The following is a 21,506-nucleotide window of genomic DNA, read 5'->3' as shown; positions in this document are numbered from 1 at the left end:
GCATGTGGGATCTTCCTGGACCAGAGATCGAACCCATGTCTACCTCATTGGCAGGTGGATTCTTAACTACTGGACCACCAGGGAATTCCCAGAAAAGCAGTATTGTTTTCCATTTTTGTAAATCTCTTAAGGTCTGACTTTACAGAAGACAGAGTCTCATAGCTTTCTGCAGTTATAGAAAGGAAATTTGTCCTCATACAGCTATGTAGTTGGAAAAGGAAGAAATGTTTTAATAGTCATTTCAGGTAATTGTAGATATTCTTTTTTAATATTATACAAAAATAAGTGGTAACTCCTTAAAGGATAAATGCAATGTGGAATCTGAAACCATATCATGAAACTTTTGTACTCTGATACAATTAATATCCATTTGTCTTTCTTTCACCTTGAATCGATCTTTTACCCATGTGTGATTTTGTAATGACAACTTCCATTGTTCATCTGTAAATATTAGTGTATAGAGTTACACAAATTTTGTAACATTGCCACCTTTCATTATGTAATACAGAAAAAATTTTATTTGTTAATAACATATCACTATTGACCTCATCAAAAATGTCTTCAAATATTGGGAAGTTCTCAAGCTCAGGTTGTTAGAAGTTTCCCAAGTTCTAATTTTCATTTGAAGGCTTGAATTTTATCACTGGGAAAAAATACTGTCAGTTGTTTCTTGACAGTCTTGCTTTGTTCATAAAGAAAAAATCTGACAAATACTCAAATCTCAATAACCCATTTGTCAATCAAGAAAAATTGGTGTTCCATGTAAAACAGTGACTAATTAGCTCTCAACTCAAACGGTATTTGATTAGAATCAATGGCAATGTCATATCGTTTCATTCAACATAACAGACCAAATGCCTTTCCAGACAACTGTCATAAAGTATTAAGGATACATGTATTTCAAGGGTCAAGTTTTTTTTTTTCCCATGATCTTTTAAAATTTAACATACATAGTACATGATGTAAACAACTAGCATAAAATTCATAAAAATCCAATTACCCTATGCATTATCAGTTTACTCCTGATACATTCTTTCATTTTCTCCGGGATTTTCATAGTATCATTGTCCTATTTTAACACTACACTGTTTCTGCTAAGCACTTTAAGAGGCTTATCTTTTTTTAGGGATACTGCCCTAGTCTTTTTTTTTTTCTTTCCTAATGTCATAACAAAGCTATTTTTATCACTGCCTTGCCCATCCTAACCTTCCTCACACTAAAGCAAAAATATTTTTAAATGCTAAAAATGCATAAAATATTGAGCTATAATACTGTTTGTCATGTATATCGAACCTACTACTACTCTGTGTTGCCATAAAAGGTATTTATAACCTACTGCACCAGCTGCTACAGATGTCATCAAGGCCGAGTGTGCAGTGTAGCCCACGGCATCTGTTCTAAACTGACTGGCCTACAACATAATCATAGCTTGTTTTATCTTTTCCCAGCATATAAAACAGTTACAACACTATTTTAATGTTTTTCCTACGTGAAATTTCAAATAATTACATGTAAACTTACTTGGAAGGGAATTATTTAAAGGTAGGAAAAATAGAGGATAAGTTTAAAAGTAAAATTTAAAAAAAGCAGTAACTGCTGGGTGTACAAAATACATTTATGGGAGAAACAATGGGAAATAAAGCAGAGCGCACACTTTCCCTCTTCTCGCCCAAGGTTTAATAAAGTTAGTATTTATTACTGTTTCATCTATGACTCCTTAAGTGAAACTGGCTTCTCCCCCCTCCCCTTTTTTTCTTTTTCTCTGCAAATGGGTAGTGGTGAAGAATACAATGATGACTAGTTCATTTTGTTGTAAGGCACCATGAATTTTACCCACCATTGCTTCTGTACCATCAGTCCAAATGTCAACACAAATGTTCCAGGATAAATGATGAAATTAAAAAATTATCATATACTTCAAATGACTCAGCACCTCATGTTTGTTGTCATCACATGTTCATATGAAAGATCTTTGATGATTAACTGGTGCTGATTCCTGAGGAATACATTCAAGATAGCAAGTCCAGACAGTTGGCAGATCTGTCCGTTTCTAAGACAAAAATGCAGTTCTGCAGAAAAGGAACAGTCTACAGCCAGATCTTTAATTTGATGTTACTATAACATTGGAAAGTGGCTGTGCCATCGTTTCTTTTGCTGACTTCTCATCTAGAAGGCACTTGGCAAGCTAAACTCCACCAGGCTTTATTGTTCTCTCACTTATTCAGCCAGTACAGTTACAATTACTTACTCTGTAAGATACCTCACTGGCTTTTTCTCTGCAGGTTTGAAGAGCTGCACCAAATAATTTTTGGCTTTTCAAAAGTTTATTACATCCACATTTAAAAAGTCAGTGCCTCTTTTTAAAACCCTGAATGTCTGGTCTAAAAATAGTAGTACAACTTAACTGGCACCACATTACTATGCAGAATGCTCTATTGTATAAGACACAATAAGGTAAATTATTAACATCTATCGGAGAAGGCAATGGCAACCCACTCCAGTACTCTTGCCTGGAAAATCCCAGGGGCGGAAGAGCCTGGTAGGCTGCAGTCCATGGGGTCGCAAAGAGTCGGACACGACTGAGCGACTTCCCTTTCACTTTTCACTTTCACGAATTGGAGAAGGAAATGGCAGCCCACTCCAGTGTTCTTGCCTGGAGAATCCCAGGGACGGGGGAGCCTGGTGGGCTGCTGTCTATGGGGTCGCACAGAGTCGGACACGACTGAAGCAACTTAGCAGCAGTATTAACATCTATAAAGTCAAAGAAAAGACAGCACCATCAAGTTTTTTTTGTTTTTGTTTTTGTTTTTTTTAACTTACAGGTCCTTCCAATTGCTTTGGAATAGACTTCTCCTTCTGTGAGAAAGGGAACTCTCTGATCTGTCATTTTCATCTTTTTCTATATCTTCAGATGTAGACAGTGCATCTGAGCCTTGAGGAAATGTCCTCTGATCTCCCTTTCTAAAGCAAAAGATCGGGCTCCAGACTCAGACAGATAAAGATTTTGATCTCTTCTCCACCTATGATGAGTGGTATAAACTAGGCAAATTCTCAAGGGCTCATTTTTCAAATATTGTTTCTGTGGTCAGGAATCTGGGAGTGGCTTTGAAAGAGGGGTTTCTGACTTGAGGTTACTCATATGACTACCTTCTAGAGGTCGGTCAGTGCTGTGGTCATCTGAAGGCCAGACGTGGAGCTGGAGGATCTGCTTTCAGAATGGCCTACTCACATAGCTAGCAAGTTAGCGCTGGCTCTTGGCCTCAGTGGACTTTCCCGGAAAGTCCTGTATGTGTCATGGATGGCCGTCTTCAGAGGGCATGCTCCACTGTATTTGATCAGAACAATGGCAGTGTCATATAACTCCACCTGATAGACTAAACTTGAGTTCATATTTCAACATTTAAATAAGCATTTAAAGTTAATTTTTGTAGTGATGTTAACAAATAACCATTCTTGATTGTGTGCTGGAGGTTGTGGTCTTTTAAAAAAAATTATTAATTATTTATTATTAATATTGATTTGGCTGCACTGGGTCTTCGTTGCTGTGTCTGTGCTCTCTCTAGTTGTGGTGAGTGGGGGCACCTCTTTGTTGCCCTGCGTGGGCTTCTCTTGTTGTGGAACACAGGCTCTAGGGTGCGCGGGCTTCCGTAGTTGCAGTACGTGGGCTCAGGAGTTGTGGTGCAGGGGCTTAGTTGCATGGAAGCATGTGGAATCCTCCTGCATCAGGCATTGAACCTGGATGGTGGTCTCTTTAAGCAGTAATGATTGCTTTGATATTTCACAGAAAACTTTGAACATTTATTTTGAAACATTAGTCTACTAACCATATTTATCTATATTAATTTCCCCAGAGGCCATGATTTTGAAGCTTGAATTTTTATATACCAAGTGAAATGGGAAATAATTTCAAGGGGAGAAACAATTTTGTAAAAAAAAATTGCTATGAATTTATTTGGATGGCATTTATGGCCTTTGTCATCATAAAATTTTAGTTGGAAGAAAAAAAAACTGAAACATTTTATTGAGAAAGTCTAATATCTCATTTGGAACATCTTTTAAGTGATTTTGGTCTTTGAGGAACTGTAGTTACTGGAGCCTTGTATTTTCTGCAGCTATATCAAGGGAGATGTTTCCTTTTGATTTTTTAAAAAATTTACCAAAACCCCAAAATTGGCAGGAGAGAAAGGCAGCAAGAAGTTCCTCAGCCATTAAAAAGAATACATTTGAATCAGTTCTAAGGAGGTGGATGAAACTGGAGCCTATTATATTGAGTGAAGTTAGCCAGAAAGAAAAGCACCAATACAGTATACTAACGCATATATATGGAATTTAGAAAGATGGTAACGATAACCCTGTATGCGAGACAGCGAAAGAGATACAAATGTATAGAACAGTCTTTTGGACTCTGTGGGAGAAGGTGAAGGTGGGATGATTTGGGAGAATAGCATTGAAACATGTATATTATCATATGTGAAACGAATTGCCAGTCTAGGTTCGATGCAGGATACAGGATGCTCGGGGCTGGTGCACTGGGATGACCCAGAGGGATGGTATGGGGAGGGAGGTGGGAGGGTGGTTCAGGAGGGGGAACACGTGTGCACCCGTGGTGGATTCATGTTGATGTATGGCAAAACCAATACAATATTATAAAGTAATTAGCCTCCAATTAAAATAAATAAATTTATATTAAAAATAGGAATACTGAGAGAATGCCAAACAATATTAATGTACTCCATTATGACTTTGACTATATTTTACAACTTGAAAAATTTTCATTTGTATGGTGCCATCAGCCTGCTACTTAGTAGAAAATGTTTTACTGACATTATGTTCTTTACCTAATGATGTGGATTTAAATGATGGCTGCCATCTTCATTAGCAGTGACTGATGAAAGATTAGTAAGAGAATAGACAAAACTGGTTTCATTCTAATTGTGCAAACTGAGAATATAACCCTGGGCTGAACAGTTTACCAATTTGGCTACAAAGTTTAATTAAAAATACCATCATGCTCCAACACTGTATGATTGTTTTAATTGTGAATTATTTTTTAAAATGTCCATATTGTCTATTTGTTCTTAAAAATAAACATATAATTAATTATTTAAAGAAAAAAAAAGTTCCTGGGACAATGCAACATCCATGAGAAACAAGGAAATGTTTACTTTGGAGCCCCCACCAGGTCTTGTAGCAATTCAACAATTGAGTTCAACAACAATTCAACAATTGAGTTCAACAATTCAAGCTCAATGTCTCCCTCTTCCCCTGCCTCACTCACTTCTTCCTCCTGGGACCCTAACATCCTACTTTCCCTGATTTCCCTGTGATCCGAAGCTGGCATCCCTTCTGGCCCCAAACCATAGCCTGACTGGGGACCCCGTCATTGCTGCCCATCTCCAAACAGGTCCAACCTGTGCCTTCTGCCCTAGTAATGCTGCCTTGCTCTGTTTTCTTTCCATCTACTTTCTTCTTTCTCACTGCGTCTGCTCCACAGTCAGGCTAGTTCTCTCTTGGGCCATTACAGCAGTTTCTAATAGCCTCTGGGCCCCTGAGTCTCACCTCCTCTGACCTGCTTCTGGATTAATTTTGCCCGCCCCAAATTCTTTCATGCTCACTCAATGTTTATTAAATAAAGACCAAGTGTGCTGGTCTGTCACTGGAGGTGCACCACCCAAAGGCACCAAGTTACCTTTTACATTTAATGTTATGATCTTCCCTTGACTATCCTAAAAGGGACTCTTTTTTTCATCTGATTTATTTTCTTAATTCTTTGCTCATGTTGTTCCCTCTTCCAAGAAATGCTGTGAGTTGAAACCTCACTCATTTTGGGGGGTCTATCTCAGATGTCACCTTCTTTGCAAAGATCTTCCTGATGACCTCACTTTTCCCTTCACTAGATATTGTCTTTCTTTTTAGGATACTCACTGAACTGAACTTTGTATCCCTCATGATATTTAATCATAATCGGTTTCTTTTAATACAGTGTGTACTTACCTTATCATTCTTTCAGGATTATAATGTACTTGAAAGGACAGACACGATCATTCATCTTTTGTTCCCACTAACGCCTAGCCACGGTTTTAGCAAGTAATTGGGACTTCAATTAAAAAAAAAAAAATTGGGCTTCCCTGGTGGCTCAGTCCGTACAGAATCTGCCTGCAATGCGGGAGACCTGGGTTCAGTTCCTGGGTTGGGTAGATTCCCCTGGAGGAGGAATAGGTTACCCACTCCAGTATTCTTGGGCTTCCTGGGTGGCTCCGTTAGTAAAGAATCCACCTGTAATGAGGAAGACCTGGGTTCGATCGCTGGGTTGGGAAGAGCCCCTAGACAAGGGAACGGCTACCCACTCCAGCATTCTTGCCTGGGGAATCCCCATGGACAGAGGAGCATGGTGGGCTGCAGTCCATAGAGTCCCAATGAGTCAGCCACGACTGAGTGACTAAGCACAGCACACAAAAAGCTGTGTTAACTCCATTGAAGTATTTTAAGATAGAAAAGAGCAAAGTTCCTGTATTTATCCGACACGGGACACTTACGCAGCACAAACCTAAATACAGACAAACGTACAGACACATACATGCATGTATATTTGTCACTCTGCTAAGACGTCTTTGTCTCAATATTGAAGGATTCAGGGGTGTAGGCCAATGCTTTTTAGTCCCACTCGGCACCAAAAATGTTGCCCAGATTCTAATTTGAGGACAGAAAAATGGCTTCAACATCTCTTTCAGTTTGGGATTTGAGACCCGGCCAAAAGGCATGTTGGCAAACGCTTACTAAATTGAGCAAAGGCTGGCCCGTATGAACCTCCCGGAGACGCCGGGGTTGGGGTTGGCGAGGAGTCGGGCGCTGGGCGGCGGGAGGGCTGCGTGGCGCGGCTCTTCCAGCACTTCCTACTCCGCGGAACCGGGCCGACCAGTTCCCACCGCCGCCTCCTGCCTCTTGGCCCCACTTTGCGGGCCATGCCCACGCAGCGCGCCCTCTTCCCCGGCGCCGAGGCCGGGCTGGGGGCGCGCCGAGGCAGAGCCGGTTCGGGCATCTTTCGGCGGGCGGCCGGGGTTGGGGGTCCCAGGGCAGAGGACGAGGGCCGAAAGCCAGGAGGCCGCCCTCCGGCTGGGTTTCTAGGTGAAGGGCAGGAAAACAACCGGCGGGTCTGGGCGGGGCGAGGGCGGAGGGCACACATTGCTTCATCCTGTACATTTTACTGGAAACTGGGCGCATCCGGAGGAGGGGCCGGGAGGCGGTCCCGACGCCGCCAATGGCCCAGCAGGGCGCGGGGGAGGCCGGCGAGGCGGTGGCCCCTTCTCTCCGCCCCTGGGGTCTCGAACGCCGGTTAAATAGTCGGGCACTCCGGGTCCGCGCCCGTGCCCGCGCCGTCCTCCCGCCGATACCCTGAGCCTATCAGAGCTAGTGCCATCGCCACAACCGGGAGGCAGCCGCGCGCAGCGAGCCGGGGGCACAGCTGTCTGGGGTCCCCGAGCGCCGAGCCCGGGAGCATGATCGTGGACAAGCTGCTGGACGACAGCCGCGGCGGAGAGGGGCTGCTGGACGCGGCCGGCGACTGCGGCCTCATGACCAGCCCGCTCAACCTGGCCTACTTCTATGGCGCGTCGCCGCCTGCCGCCGCCCCCGGCGCCTGCGACGGGGGCTGCTCGGCGTCGGGGCCCTCGGCGCCAGGCTCGCCCGGCTCTGACTCCTCGGACTTCTCCTCCGCCTCGTCCGTGTCCTCCTGCGGGGCGGTCGAGTCCCGGCCGAGAGGCGGCGCCCGTGCTGAGCGGCTGCAAGGTACCCACGGGCCCCAGCGGGGCGACCCCGGGCCCCCCGGACTCCCGTGGGCCCACGCTCGGGGAGGGGGCTGGTCTGGGCTGCCCAGATGTGAAGTACCTCGGCCAGATTTTAAGGGGATTCTGCGCCTGCCTTAGCGGCGGTACATAATCACACTGGTCGTCATTATTAGGCCACGACTGGATGCCTTGCCCTGTGCTGGGCGTTTAATATCACTCGATGCCCTTTGACCGTCTGTGAAATCCGGGTGCCATCGGCTGGCCTGTTAGCTGGAAACACACGGCTCTGATTGGGGGGGGGGGCGGGGGCGGGGAGAAATGGACCACGTTGGCTTTTCTCTTCGTTTTCTTCTTTTAAAAAACGCCTTTATTAAGCTATAATCCACACACTATGGCGAGGTTTTGGAGCCGATGTAGGTGTACCTTTTTCTCGTGGCTGTTTTAGTGAAAGGCTGTAGCGGGCGATAAGGGTTTGAGTACAAGGTTGAAGGTCATGATTTATTTCTTCCTAAGTACGTATTTGTGAAAATTTTTACGTAGAAGGACTTTATAAAGAAAAGAAACGGATATTATCAAGATGTGAGATGAAGCTGGACTGAAAACCAACGTATACCTTGAGTTTGATTTTCCGAAGTCTGCCCCGAATTTCTGCGGTCTTGTTTTTGTTTTCTATGCTTTAGAGTGGTTGGGCTGTATGTGGCAGAGAAAGGCGTAATGTTTCCGGTCTTCCGCTGTGAATTGTTAGTTTCTTTTCTTAATGAACGGAGTTGCATAATTTGGGGGAAAACAGGATGCCACTGTGGGTAAACCAAAGAACGTCTAGATAATCTCACATTTTGGAAAATGTAATCAGCATGATTTTAAAGAACGTTCTTTCAGGTGTTGCCCACTGTAGCCATTCCTGTTTTGGTTGCGTTTTAAAGTATGATTTGTCATTTTCATTTAAAAAGGGGGTTCAAACCGTTCGACTCTATAAACGCTTTCTGTATCTTGAGTGTGCAGTAAATGCCAAAATTGTGTGTGTTTATCTAAACCTTTTCCCCTCCTCATTTGGCCTTCATCTGGCTGAAACTATTTTACTAGTTCTTTGGTTTACCATAGGGGATTTCTGAAACTGAATTTTTCTCCTTGTGACGTTGAATTAATTAACTGCTGTCATTCCAGAGAAATGCTGTGTTAGATTCCGGCAAGATATTTCTAGACTTAAACGTAAAACTGGCTGTTTAATTTGCCTTATCATTGAGTTTTTTCTCTCATATGTTTGATATACATACATATATATATGTTTAAATTATGCCTTGGTTTTTGTCCTATCTTATTTTTTCCTACTCTCAATGGAATTGCCGAATTATTCATTTCCTGACTGTGTGTGTTTACTCTGTGTTCAACTCATCCCAAGAGGTTGTGACATGGTAGTGGTCAGAGTGGAATGCTGTACTCATGTACTACATTTTAAAGTGTGTTTTAAAGCTTAAATATGAAATGAGATTATTTCCTTTTTACTTAGAAGGCCTATGTGAGCAATTCCGTAAACAGTCGGTGAGGGGAAAGCCTGTGTGTGTAGGTGGAAATGTGTTTAAGCTTAGTGAATTTAGAGCAGCTTTCTTGGCGTAGCTCAACTGAGGGAAATAATAAACTAAGACATTATTAATTGTTAGGCTTTGGTACATTGTTTTGTGCCTTCTTCGGTGAGTGGGACTGATAAGACTGTACAATTTCTGTGTGGACAGAAATCCTTTGGTTTGGAAAGCTAAAAATTCATCATTTAGCCATTGCTCTCCCAGATTTTTAAAGAATCTGGAATAATTACAGATTTATGAGAGTCAGGACGGCAAAATCTGCAGTCTTCTCTCATGCTGTATTTAGGGCTGAGAGAGAACTAATTTGGGTTTATCCCTTGTTTCTGGGGCTCCCTGAAATGACTTTTCATGAGCTTTAATTCCTTAGGGTGCCTGGTGGGGAAAGGTATCAGGCAAGGTAGAATCCTTAAGTAGGGCTGGGGATTGACGTGCAAGGTCATCGGCTGGGGTGAGTTGAAGAGGCTTTGTGGTCTGCCAGCTGGGAACTTTATCACGTTGGACAGCTGTGCTTTTGAAGTTACTAATATTCATGTCTTTGAAGACACTCACTTGGGATATGTTTTTGTTTTTTGTTTTTGAACAGTTGAGCCCCATATGGGGGTTGTAAGGCAGCAGAGAGGACCCTTTCAAGGTGTTCGTGTGAAGAACTCGGTGAAGGAACTCCTATTGCACATCCGAAGTCATAAACAGAAGGCTTCCGGACAAGCTGTCGATGATTTTAAGGTGGCACCTAACATTTGTTTTGGGTTGGGTGGCAGGGAGGTTAGTCTGTTAGGGTTATTACTTTCATAGACCACAGAGTACAAAGGACAGAGAACATATTTGTCCTGCTGTCTGCTAGATTCCTGTCGCTGGGCCCAGCGCTGGGCGCTTGGCAGGTGTGCAAGAGAAAGTTAATGAATGAGTAAATGAAGGCAAGTTGGGGGCAAGGAAATTAATGTGGTTCAGTTAAATGGAACATTTTGATTAGAAAGGAAAAACTCAAGTTGCCTTATTAGTTTTACCTTGACCCAAGTTGAACTAGGTGAAAATGCAAATTGGGGAAGTTGTAAGGTAGGATGGAAATTAACATAGAAAATAAATACTGTTAGAATGGTATATCATATGTTCTTGGCAAACTACAAAGAATGGTAGAGGTATCTGTTTATTGATAAATGTTAATCAGGAAACCATTTATCACACACTAAATTGGAAACTTTTCTTTCCTTACAGACACAAGGTGTGAACAGAGAGCAATTCACAGGTAAGGGTTACCTCTATTTATAATATTATGGGAGCTGTAGGGTAAAATAGTGCACTGTGATTAGGGGCAAAATTTTGTGAAGTAAATTGATCACAGATTCCATTTTCCTTTCTCGGGTATAGAATTGAAGAACACAGTATCATATAGTGGGAAGAGGAAAGGCTCTGATTCACTGTCTGATGGACCAACTTGCAAAAGATCAGCTTTGTTACATACCCAGTTTTTGGTATGTATCTCACTATTTTCCTCTGAATACCCTTCGGAAATTATTTTTAGAATAATTTTGGAAGAGAATGTGTAAACTTCCTTTTTCTTCCTTTCCAGACACCGCCTCAAACACCCACACCCGCGGAGAGCATGGAAGATGTCCATCACAATGAATCCAAACAGGACAGCTGTGCCGATCTGCTTCAGAACATTATCAACATTAAGAATGAATGCAGCCCGGTTTCCCTGAACACTGTCCAAGTTAGCTGGATGAGCCCTGGGGAGGCCCCTCAGGGCTCCCCCCATGAGCAGTGTCAGGACCTCCACAGAGGGCAGGTCTTCTCCCCACCTCAGAAATACCAGCCCTTCCAAGTCAGCAGCTCCCCACACGTGATGGATCAGACTTCCATGTACCAGTATTCACCACAGAATCAGAGCGTGCAGCCGCCGCCACAGCACTACACCCACAATCCAGCCCTGGAGTACAGCCCTTATTCTAGAACTTCCCAGTCCCCCAGCTATGAGCCACACTTGTTTGGTCGAGAACCACAGTTCTGCCCAGACCAGAGTTTTGCATCCCTTTTAAGTGATCCCCGAGAATCTGAGAATATTGCTGTTCCCCCTCAGACTGCTCCCAGCGTTCAGCAGCAAATTGACACCCATCTACAGAACTTCAACCTGATGCCACCAGATGCCTGTGAGGCCCTGGCAAGGCCAGATGCAGGCTCTACCCCTTTAAGCACGCCGCTGCCCTTCCCGAACCTTGGCGGAAATCCAATGAACACCACACAGTTAGGGAAATCATTTTTTCAGTGGCAAGTAGAGCAGGAAGAAAACAAATTGGCGAATATCTCCCAAGACCAGTTTCTTTCAAAGGATGCAGATGGTGACACGTAAGTATATCCTTTTATGTCATGAACCTAATTTGGTAAGCCATGGTTGTTGGCCACGGTGGGCACAGGGTATGCCAACTTAGATCTGAGTAAGTGATTGGCTAATCTAGATGACTAGTGGAGGCAGAATGATAGCTCATATTTCAAAGAAGAGTTTTCTTTTTTTTTCTGGGTGAACAAATTACCTGTTCCAAATTAATGAAAATATGTTTGGCCTCTTTGAATAATTGGTTTTGAAAGATTAGCACAGATTATGTCTGTAGAGCAAAATCAGTTAGATCATAGTTGGTTGGTCGTGATCAACCATGAGTTGATTTGTAGATTGATTATGGATCTGTCCTCACATCTTTGTGAACCTGGGCAAATTGTTTAACCTCCCTGTACTTTAGTTTCTGGGCATGTAAAATGGTACTATCTCCCTCATTGGGTTTTTATGAATATTGAAAACATTAGATTTAATGCAATCAACATTAGATTTAATGCAATTAGAAGACTAATGCGTACTTCTTTCCGGTAACCTACTTGATCTTGTAACACAGATGGATATTGTCAGCATAGCAGAAAAGACAAATTATGCTCTGTACTGTTTCATTTTTCATACTGTTTATGGGGTTCAAGAGATAGTGCCTGGCAAGCTGCTGTCCATGGGGTCACAAAGAGTCAGACACAACTTAGCAACAGAACAACAATAGCAGCAGCAGCTGTTTGATTTGAGTATACCAGCACATCAAGAAAGGGGCTAAAGGAAGAATTTTTTTTAAAAGATGAACTTAGTGAAATCAGAAATAATTTACCTCTTTTCCTTTTCTTTCCCCCAGGTTCCTGCATATTGCTGTTGCCCAAGGGAGAAGGGCACTTTCCTATGTCCTTGCAAGAAAGATGAATGCGCTTCACATGCTAGATATTAAAGAGCACAATGGACAGGTGAGGATTTTTTTATTTTAATTAATTTTTTAATTGGAGGAAAATGGCTTTCAATGTACTGAAGTCTTCACAGGAGGCTTCGGTACTCCTTGAGCCTTCCTCCCCTACCCCAGGTGAGGATCTTGACATAGGGAAATGGCAAAGGTGTGGTCAAGACGATAGCTGGTCTCATATTCGAGTGTAGATTATTTCAGAGTTCCAGACCAAAAGAGTTTGGTTAATATTAACTTTGGGATGTTGACTCTGTCACTGCCAACCTTGAAGTTATTAACATTAACTTTGTAGTCATTTGACCAAAGACTAATGGGGTGTCATAAAGCCTCACCCTAAGCTTATTATAGTTGCCTTGTATTACAGTATCTTATAACTTATTAATAGGATTCATTTTTTCTATGTGGGTTTTTCCCCCCTCAGTCTTAGTTTAGGTTCATATTCTTTGTTATGATAGTTTTATAGTTTTCAAAATATATATTTTTTTTCCTCTGCATGTCCACAGAGTGCCTTCCAGGTGGCCGTGGCTGCCAATCAGCACCTCATTGTGCAGGACCTAGTGACCCTTGGGGCCCAGGTGAACACCACTGACTGCTGGGGAAGAACGCCCCTGCATGTGTGTGCGGAGAAGGGCCATTCCCAGGCGCTTCAGGTAAGAGGCAGCAAGCCAGGCTCCCGTTACCACAGGGCCACAGGGATAGGGCTTAGAAATTAGCAGTTGGGTGCAGGTGGCCTATTGCAATACTCTCTTCTGAGTTGACTTATTCCTTTCTTGGGATACTTGTAGATAAGTATTTGGCAGAGCTTGTCTTGTGCTGAGTAAATGTCCACTTTTAAATCCTGCAGGCAATTCAGAAGGGAGCAGCAGGGAGCAACCAGTTCGTGGACCTGGAGGCAACTAACTATGATGGTAAGCAGTGGACATGTTATTGGGTGAAGAAGCATTCAGAGAGAGGGGTCCTTTAGTTCCAAGGGCATTAAGTTCAATACCAAGAAGAAAGGGAGTTAATTAAAGCTAAAATATTCTATAGATAAAGTTAGCGCTAAGACCCAATGGAGGAAATCCTCAGATTTCCTTAGTGGTTCTTGTGGAGCCCATACATAGGTCACATAGATGCTACCCCCAAGGTCTGTAATTATAGAACAACTAAAAGAGTTGATGGGAGGCGTGATCTCTGCTTTCTTATACTTTTTTCTAGGCCTGACCCCTCTACACTGTGCAGTCTTGGCCCACAATGCTGTGGTGCACGAACTCCAGAGAAATCAACAGCCCCATTCACCTGAAGTTCAGGAGCTTTTACTGAAGAATAAAAGTCTAGTTGATACAATTAAGTGTCTGATTCAAATGGGAGCAACAGTGGAAGCTAAGGTAAATTCACAGAAGAGTTTAGACATGGAATGTGGGAGAGAAGTGGTTATAGTAGAAGAGCTTGTTCCCAAGTAGAGATTAAAACTTTCTTCTCTTTTAATTTTATCCCCCCCTCCTTTTAAAAAATTAATGGAGTGAGTAGCAATGTATGGATAGTTAAGGAGCTTAGATTTTAAAAGATCACCTCATTTGCTTTCTTGATTTGTGTTTAATCTATGGCTTATTATTCAGAAGATCACTCAGCTGTGAAATGAATTACTCTTTATTTGAAAGGAAAAGAATATGCTTGAAACTGATATTTTCATTTTGGTTTCAGTTGTGATACACAGATAATAAAGGCACTGCATTTCATAAGGGTTTCTTCATTGTTGTGGAATCTTGACTTAATCTTCTGTTTTTTTAAACTGGAAAATATTTTGTTATCTTTAAATCTGAGGTTTCTTTACTGAATATCTGCTGTGAGCAAGGCACTGAGTTAGGGGCTCTATGGGAAAGATGCCTAAATCATAAGCCCCTTGGGTCCTTGGGGAGCTTACGGTCTAGTAGAAATGGTGAGAGAGATAGCTAACTGTCAGTCTGCAGGATGGCCACCAAGTCTGGAAACACAGGCGGATACACAATAAATGGTTTCTTGTACTATATTACAGCCCTCAATAAAACGGTGTAGTCTATTTCTACATTTTATGGCCACCTGGTGTATAAGGGTAGATGTGATAAGGGGCATGCAGGCCCTTTGAAAAGGGAATTTCAAAGGAGAAATGAGATTCCATGGAACTTGGAATGAAAGAAGGGTTTGTGAAGAAGGGAGCACTTCAAGTGAGTCTCCACGGGTGAGTCAGACATAGGCGAGCTGGGTGAGAAGCGGATGTCTAGGGCGTGGTTCAGATGTTCATTGTCCTCTACCTTTTGCCTTTGACAAGGATCGTAAAAGTGGCCGTACAGCCCTGCATCTGGCAGCAGAAGAAGCAAACCTGGAACTCATTCGCCTCTTTTTGGAACTGCCCAGTTGCCTGTCTTTTGTGAATGCAAAGGTACTTTTAGGAATACTCGAGAACTGCACGAGAGTTGGAATGACCTTCTTTATACCTTCTTCAAGCTTTTGAGCTGCTTTTGTGAAAGTCTCCTATCCTCACGGGTGTCATTTTCTCTTGGTCTTCAGGCGTACAATGGAAACACCGCCCTCCATGTTGCTGCCAGCCTGCAATATCGGGTGACGCAGTTGGATGCAGTCCGCCTGTTGATGAGGAAGGGAGCAGACCCAAGTACTCGGAACTTGGAGAACGAACAGCCAGTGCATTTGGTTCCTGATGGCCCTGTGGGAGAACAGGTGAGGGCCACGGAAGGGAAAGACATACTTTTAGGCCTTGTCCTGAAACGTAAGAGCGGTGGGCCCGCTGGCACTCTTCAGGTGGGCTCTGTCAGCATATGTGTCTCAGCAGTTGTCATTGTTGCCCTTTGGAGTCAATTGTTGTGTTTCCAAAGGAGGAGTAAGACATTTAAGGCTGTATCCGTGGACCCCAAATGGTTAGAAGTCAGGCAGTCCTTCCTTTTCTTCCAAGATAACAAATTTAGGTTTGAACTAAGTCAGAATGGTTTGACATTTGGCAGTTGATGAAAGAGGAGGAAGCAAGGTTCCTGTAGACACTAAGGAAATAGAATCTAGTTTTGTGAGTAAGTGATGAACCTTCAAATAGTGTGAGTATTAGATGAGTCAGTATCTGTAGAGTGTTCAGAATACTTCCAGACACCCGAGTGCTCAGTAAATGGTAGCTGTTAACAATGATTTCTGTCTGCTAACTGATCCTAAGTAAAAAGTGGGAAAAGTTATTTATGTAACTTTGAACCTAGAAACAGTTTATACTCTAAATAGAATTATGCTTTTCTTATCATATGATTCTATATTACATTTGGAGATTGAACAGTTTGATATGATTAAACTTTTCCTGATAATAAGAGCTGACTCTTTAAGAACTTAAACGATTTTTGATGATACTTTTTCCCTGGAGGAAATGAGGTGATTGTGGCTATAGGTCATTATATACTGTAATAATCACAAAATAAAATATATGGAATGCAATTTAGCCTTTTCTCTGATTTACAGCCCTCACTGTGGCCACAGTGTTATAATAACTCATATTTGTAGATTTCTTGATAGCTGAAAATGAATCTCTTGATAACTTGTAGAGGTATATTATACCACTTAATAGTTAGGAAAACTTCTCAGGATGAAGGTTAAACTGGAAAGACTGAGATTCAGAGTGGTTCCAGGCACAGGAACCATCGTTAAATAGTAAATGACAGAGTCATTTCTTCCGCTTCACTGTTTGTGGTGTGCATTCATAGAGTGAGGTTCTCAGGGAGTATCAAGCACAGAGAGTTGTTTAACTCTTTGCTAAACAAGTGTTCTCAGATTATTCTTCTTTCTGCTTTTGTATTTTTGTTTCTCTCTGTTTGGAAGGAGGTTCTTTTCCTTTGCTTTTATTGTCAGACTGTAGTCATTGTGTCTCCTTTTGGTAGCTATCAATTACATCCCTGACTCCAGTCTTCTTTCTTTTAATTTGTTGCTTCTAATCTGCTGTGGGCTGAGAGACATGATAAAATTTGTCAGGCTGGGGTATAAAATCAATGATTCAGCTCTCAGTGAGCCTGGGGGCTTTCCTGTGATCCATATAGTCGTGCACAATGCTTTCATTCTTGGATATCTTGATAGCTATCTTGACTCGAAGGGCATTATAATTTCCTTATATCTATAAGAAAGACTCTGGGTTCTTAGTTGAGGCTGACATCAAGGTAGGTGAGATATGTATAATCATGATTACTGCCTTGTTTTACATGTTCTCACAAATAACAGAAGATTAGGAAAGGAATATAGGTCTTGGTTAAACAGTTGGAGATGTTCAGCTTCAGATAGTTTTTTTCATGGAGATGCTTTACTTTCTTGTACTCAAAGATCACTATAGGAGAGCTGTAGTAAACCTTAAAAGAAGTTGTAGTTTGTTGGTTTTTTTTTCCAAGTCCTCTTAAAATCTTGACACATACTGTTGTGTATTTCTTCATACACTTACTTATAAGTAGCCAGGAATTACGTATAGAAGAAAGAAACTCTGAAGAGGTGGTACTTTAATTGTAAAAAAGAAACCTCACAAATCCTGTTGGTTTCCTTTCCAGATCCGACGTATCCTGAAGGGAAAGTCCATTCAGCAGAGAGCTCCACCGTATTAGCTCCATGGGTTTGGAGCCTGGTCGGCAATACTCACTGTCAGTTAGGCAGTCCTATTGTATCTGTACATAGACCATTTGCTTTGTATTGGCAAATGTAAGTTGTTTCTATGAAACAAACATATTTAGTTCACTATTATATAGTGGATTATGTTAAAAGAAAAGGAGAAAAATACCTAATTCCTCTTGGCAGATTTTAATATTTCATGCCCAGGTATCTGGGATCTAGACATCTGAATTTAATCTGAGTGGTAAAATCGACTTCAATTAACAGTAGCTTTTTGGCTTTGATTTGTGGTATCAGGTACTGCTCATGTAGCTATCGCCAGTTTAAAAGGAGGTGAATCGTTAACTTATTTTTGAAGAAAAAATGAAAGCATTTGAAAGTTAAAAAATAAATCTGGACATAGCCTTGAGGCTTCATTTGGCCTGATACATACAGTAGCTGATAGTTACCAGTGTTGGAAAGTCTCTGTAGTAACTGGACTGAATGAAAGGTACCATGGTTAAAGTTTGATCTTTGCAAACTGTACATAATTGTTATTTTTGTCTTTTAAAATATTTTTACATATATGGTCATTAACATGACCACATTTGAAATGTATAGATCAATAAAATAGAAAAGAACAAGTGGATTTTCACTGTTTTTAAAAATTATATGCCTTCAAAGGAACTGTGTAAGCACCACCTCTGTAGATGAAACAGATGGAGAGCTGTTCCCTTAGTGGCTGGCAGAGCTCTGACTTGTAAATACGCTTTCAGATGAGATATATTATTTGTAGGGAATTGCATACTATTAAAGAGGACACCTCTTTAAGACGCACTTTCTAGAATTTTGATTTCCTGCTCTGTTGGAATTTTTATTTTGACCTTATAAGAACAATAGAAAGTCAATACTGAAACATGTTTTACTGGTTTTCTGTTGTCAGATAATGATAATGCACCAAGATGTTCTATATTACCATTCAGAAAAAACATGTTTTTTAGTAACTTTAATTATATTATTTTGCTTATCTCTTGCATACTCTGAGGAACATATTTGACTTTGATTGCACATTAATTCTTTGTAATAAATTTGATTTATGAAAAACCTCTATCTATTTTTCTTTTAAATGAGAAGTGTCATAAACAATTGACTGACTAATCATCTTTGTAGTTAAGTACTTAAATCCTTTTAAAATAGATAACCTTTGGATCGATCACATTGTTTGACCCAGTATGTCTTGTGGACAAAAGTTAGTTACGGTTATTTGGTATCTAAAAGTATGGCTGTTATGTGAATCTGTCCGTTCACAATGGAAAAACTCATGCATTGCTTTAAATAAACATTAATTGAATAATACTGTTCTTAAGGATGTGAATTTTCTTTTTCTAAACCTTATATATATATTTCTCAAGGTTGAAAAGATCTGTTAATCACTAAAACCTTTAAATTAGCCAATATATATTAATTTGGGTTTTTTTTTCAGAGGGTGTTTCCTAGTTAGTTATAGGATCTTTAACATGAAAAAGCTCTTTGTTTATTAGTAGAGATTTACTAGGTTCTGAAAATATTGTGGATGTTTACTAGATACTATTGATCATTTAGAAGTTTACGTGCTAAAAAATATGTCTTTATGACTGTTTTTAATACTTTATTTTGTGGGAACATAGGGAAAATGATTTGGAGATTACCAGGATCATTCTGAGGGATGTAAACATGGGGACAGTAGTAAATAGGGTCCCTCCCTTTTCCAACATGTCATTTTGATACGTGAGAACAAACACATCAGTGCCTGTCAACATCAGTCAATCACTGCACATACATTCTAGATCTAGTAACCTCCTTTGAGAATATGATGTGCATATACACACTAATTAACTGAAACAGTACTTAGCAAGCATGTGATTGTGTATCTGTGCATACAAAGCTGTCTGATAGATAATAAGAGGTATTCAAAGACATATTTCTTAATTAAGATACATACGTAGGAGACATGGCGTGTACTTGATTAGCAAAAAGAAATATAAAGATTACAAAGAGAAAAACTTTATATCTGAATGGGGAGAACTAGGGAGACTTTAAGGTAGAACATTTGAGCTGTATTTTCAGAAGAGCTGAATTTGAATGTTCATGCAAGTGAAAAGGGAGGAGAATGAAACAGAAAACTACATGAACCAAGGCAGTCATGTTTGGGGGAACCACAAGTGAGTGATTCAGTGTAGCTTGACTAGCCAAGCTATTTGGATGGCCAATAAGATTCATCTTGTGTTCTACCTCTAACTGGTAATATGAATAGCATATTGAGAAAGATCTCCAGGCAGTCTAGGGGCTTTGGCTGTAATTGATTATCAAGTATCGGCTGTATGGATATAGAGGGTGGTTCTTGATGGAATGTTCCTTAAAGAGTGACCCCCATGGAAGCCAAGACTACGGGCTCATTGCTGCAACCTCAGTGCCTAGCAAAGTGCCTGGCATAGAGTAGGAACTTACACTGGTTAAATGAGTGAATGAAGGTATGTCAATCCTGCTTGGGATCATGGGTTTTCGAGGAACTGGTGTTTCAAGCCAGACATAAAGTACTAACATAAAATACTAATGAGTTAATGACTATCACAGTTCTAACTTAACTCAGCCATATATTATAACAATGATATCGATAAGTTAATGAAAAATGACATAGCTGGCACTCTAAAAAAAAAATCAGGCAGTCCTGTGCAAAGAATTAATTCTAATACTCTAGTTTGGTGTTTCACTAAGGAATTCCCTGAAGTATCAAAGACTAAATCTTCTAGCTCTATTTGTTAATCAAATCAGTCACATTTAATATCCTTTCTATATTTTTACTTAATCAGGAGTGGAGAATTTTCTCAAATTCCTTTAACCTTTAGTAAATGTCAACTTCATGAACTCAGTACCACTGACTCATTTTCTTATAACAGCTCTGTATTGAACATGACTCCAGGGAGAAACCAACTTCAGTGACTAAGTTCTTGTTGGTCTCTCTGAGATATGGCCCAAGTACAAGGTTTTATACATTAGTTACAACCAGATGCCTGGGTTTTTGGTTTTCCTGCTGGTGCCCAGGATTTGTCCTTGACAGGAGGGGAGTGACCCTCTTACTCCTTATCAGAGGCTCCACACCTAGCACGTCTTACACGTCGGACACATTCAGTAAATACTTAAATCGAATTTAATTTCATGGCTTCCTTTTTAGTTTACATTTTCTCTACATTTTATACCTCAATGTATAGACATTGTTTCATATGGAATTTATGATTTAATTCTGAAAGATGTTTTTCTTCAGCTGTGCACCAAGTCTCGTTTAGCTTTATCTTCTCAGTCCCCTCATTCCACTTTTGGTGTCTGTGTAGACTCAGAAACATTGCATGGATGACATTTCCAGGGGGACTAAGTGGAGATGGTTCTCAAAGTGTGCCTAGCTTTCTTATATGTGTCCTTTGTCCTCCAATCCCTTGTCCCCTGGTACCTCCATCACACTATTCTTGTCTATAAGCCCAAGAAGATTTGGGGATAAGCGTACCAGACAGCTAGTCCAGCTGCCCAGAGCCTAGGTTCAGGGTTTCAGTCTTTTTTTGCTTTTAAACTTTTAGTTTTGTATTGGGGTATAGCCGGTTAACAAACAACGTTGTGATTGTTTCAGGGGAACAGCAAAGGGACTGAGCCATACGTGTATATATGTATCCATTCTCCCCCAAATTCCCCTCCCATCCAGGCTGCCACATAGCACAGAAGAATTCCCTGTGCTTTGCAGTAAGTCCTTGTTGGTTATCCATTTAAAATATAGCAGTGTTTACATGTCCATCCCAAACTCCCTATCCTGTACCCGCATTCTTCCCGCTAGCAACCATAAGTTTGTTTTCTGTGAGTCTCTGTTTTGTAAGTAATTTCATTTGTATCATTTCTTTTTAGATTCCATAAGTAAGGGATGCATACAATATTTCTCCTCTGACTGACTTCACTCAGTATGACTATCTCTAGGTCTATCCAAGTTGCTGCAAATGGCATTATTTCATTCTTTTTAATGGATGAGTGATAATCCATTGTGTCTGCCAAGGCAGGATATGCAAGAAACGTGGGTTTGATCCCTGCATCAGTAAGATCCCCTGGAGAAGGAAATGGCAACTCGCTCCAGTATTCTTGCCTGGAAAATTCCAGAGGATCCTGGCAAGTTACAGTCCATGGGTTTGCAAAGAGTCAGACATGACTGAGTACGCACACAGTATTCCATTGTATATATGTACTGCATTTTCTTTATCCATTTCTCTGTCGATGGGCATTTAGGTTGTCAAGCT

General features: G+C 41.1%; 1 protein-coding gene across 1 annotated transcript; it reads left to right on the top strand.

Moving 5' to 3' along the window:
• The first annotated feature begins 7,282 nt into the window (after positions 1 to 7,282).
• On the top strand, positions 7,283 to 18,557 carry NFKBIZ (NFKB inhibitor zeta). Its single transcript, XM_040225542.1, has 12 exons — positions 7,283 to 7,785; positions 9,948 to 10,087; positions 10,577 to 10,607; positions 10,730 to 10,833; positions 10,932 to 11,707; positions 12,526 to 12,631; positions 13,128 to 13,274; positions 13,469 to 13,532; positions 13,822 to 13,991; positions 14,912 to 15,022; positions 15,151 to 15,318; positions 17,160 to 18,557. The coding sequence occupies exons 1-12, from the start codon at positions 7,497 to 7,499 to the stop codon at positions 17,211 to 17,213; spliced, it is 2,160 nt and encodes a 719-aa protein (XP_040081476.1). The 5' UTR covers positions 7,283 to 7,496; the 3' UTR covers positions 17,214 to 18,557.
• Positions 18,558 to 21,506: the final 2,949 nt, after the last annotated feature.

Source organism: Oryx dammah, unplaced genomic scaffold (assembly GCF_014754425.2).
Source record: "Oryx dammah isolate SB20612 unplaced genomic scaffold, SCBI_Odam_1.1 HiC_scaffold_2, whole genome shotgun sequence".
NCBI lineage: Eukaryota > Metazoa > Chordata > Mammalia > Artiodactyla > Bovidae > Oryx > Oryx dammah.
The sequence above is the reverse complement of the archived record's forward strand: the minus strand, read 5'-3'. Positions and strand labels throughout refer to the sequence as shown.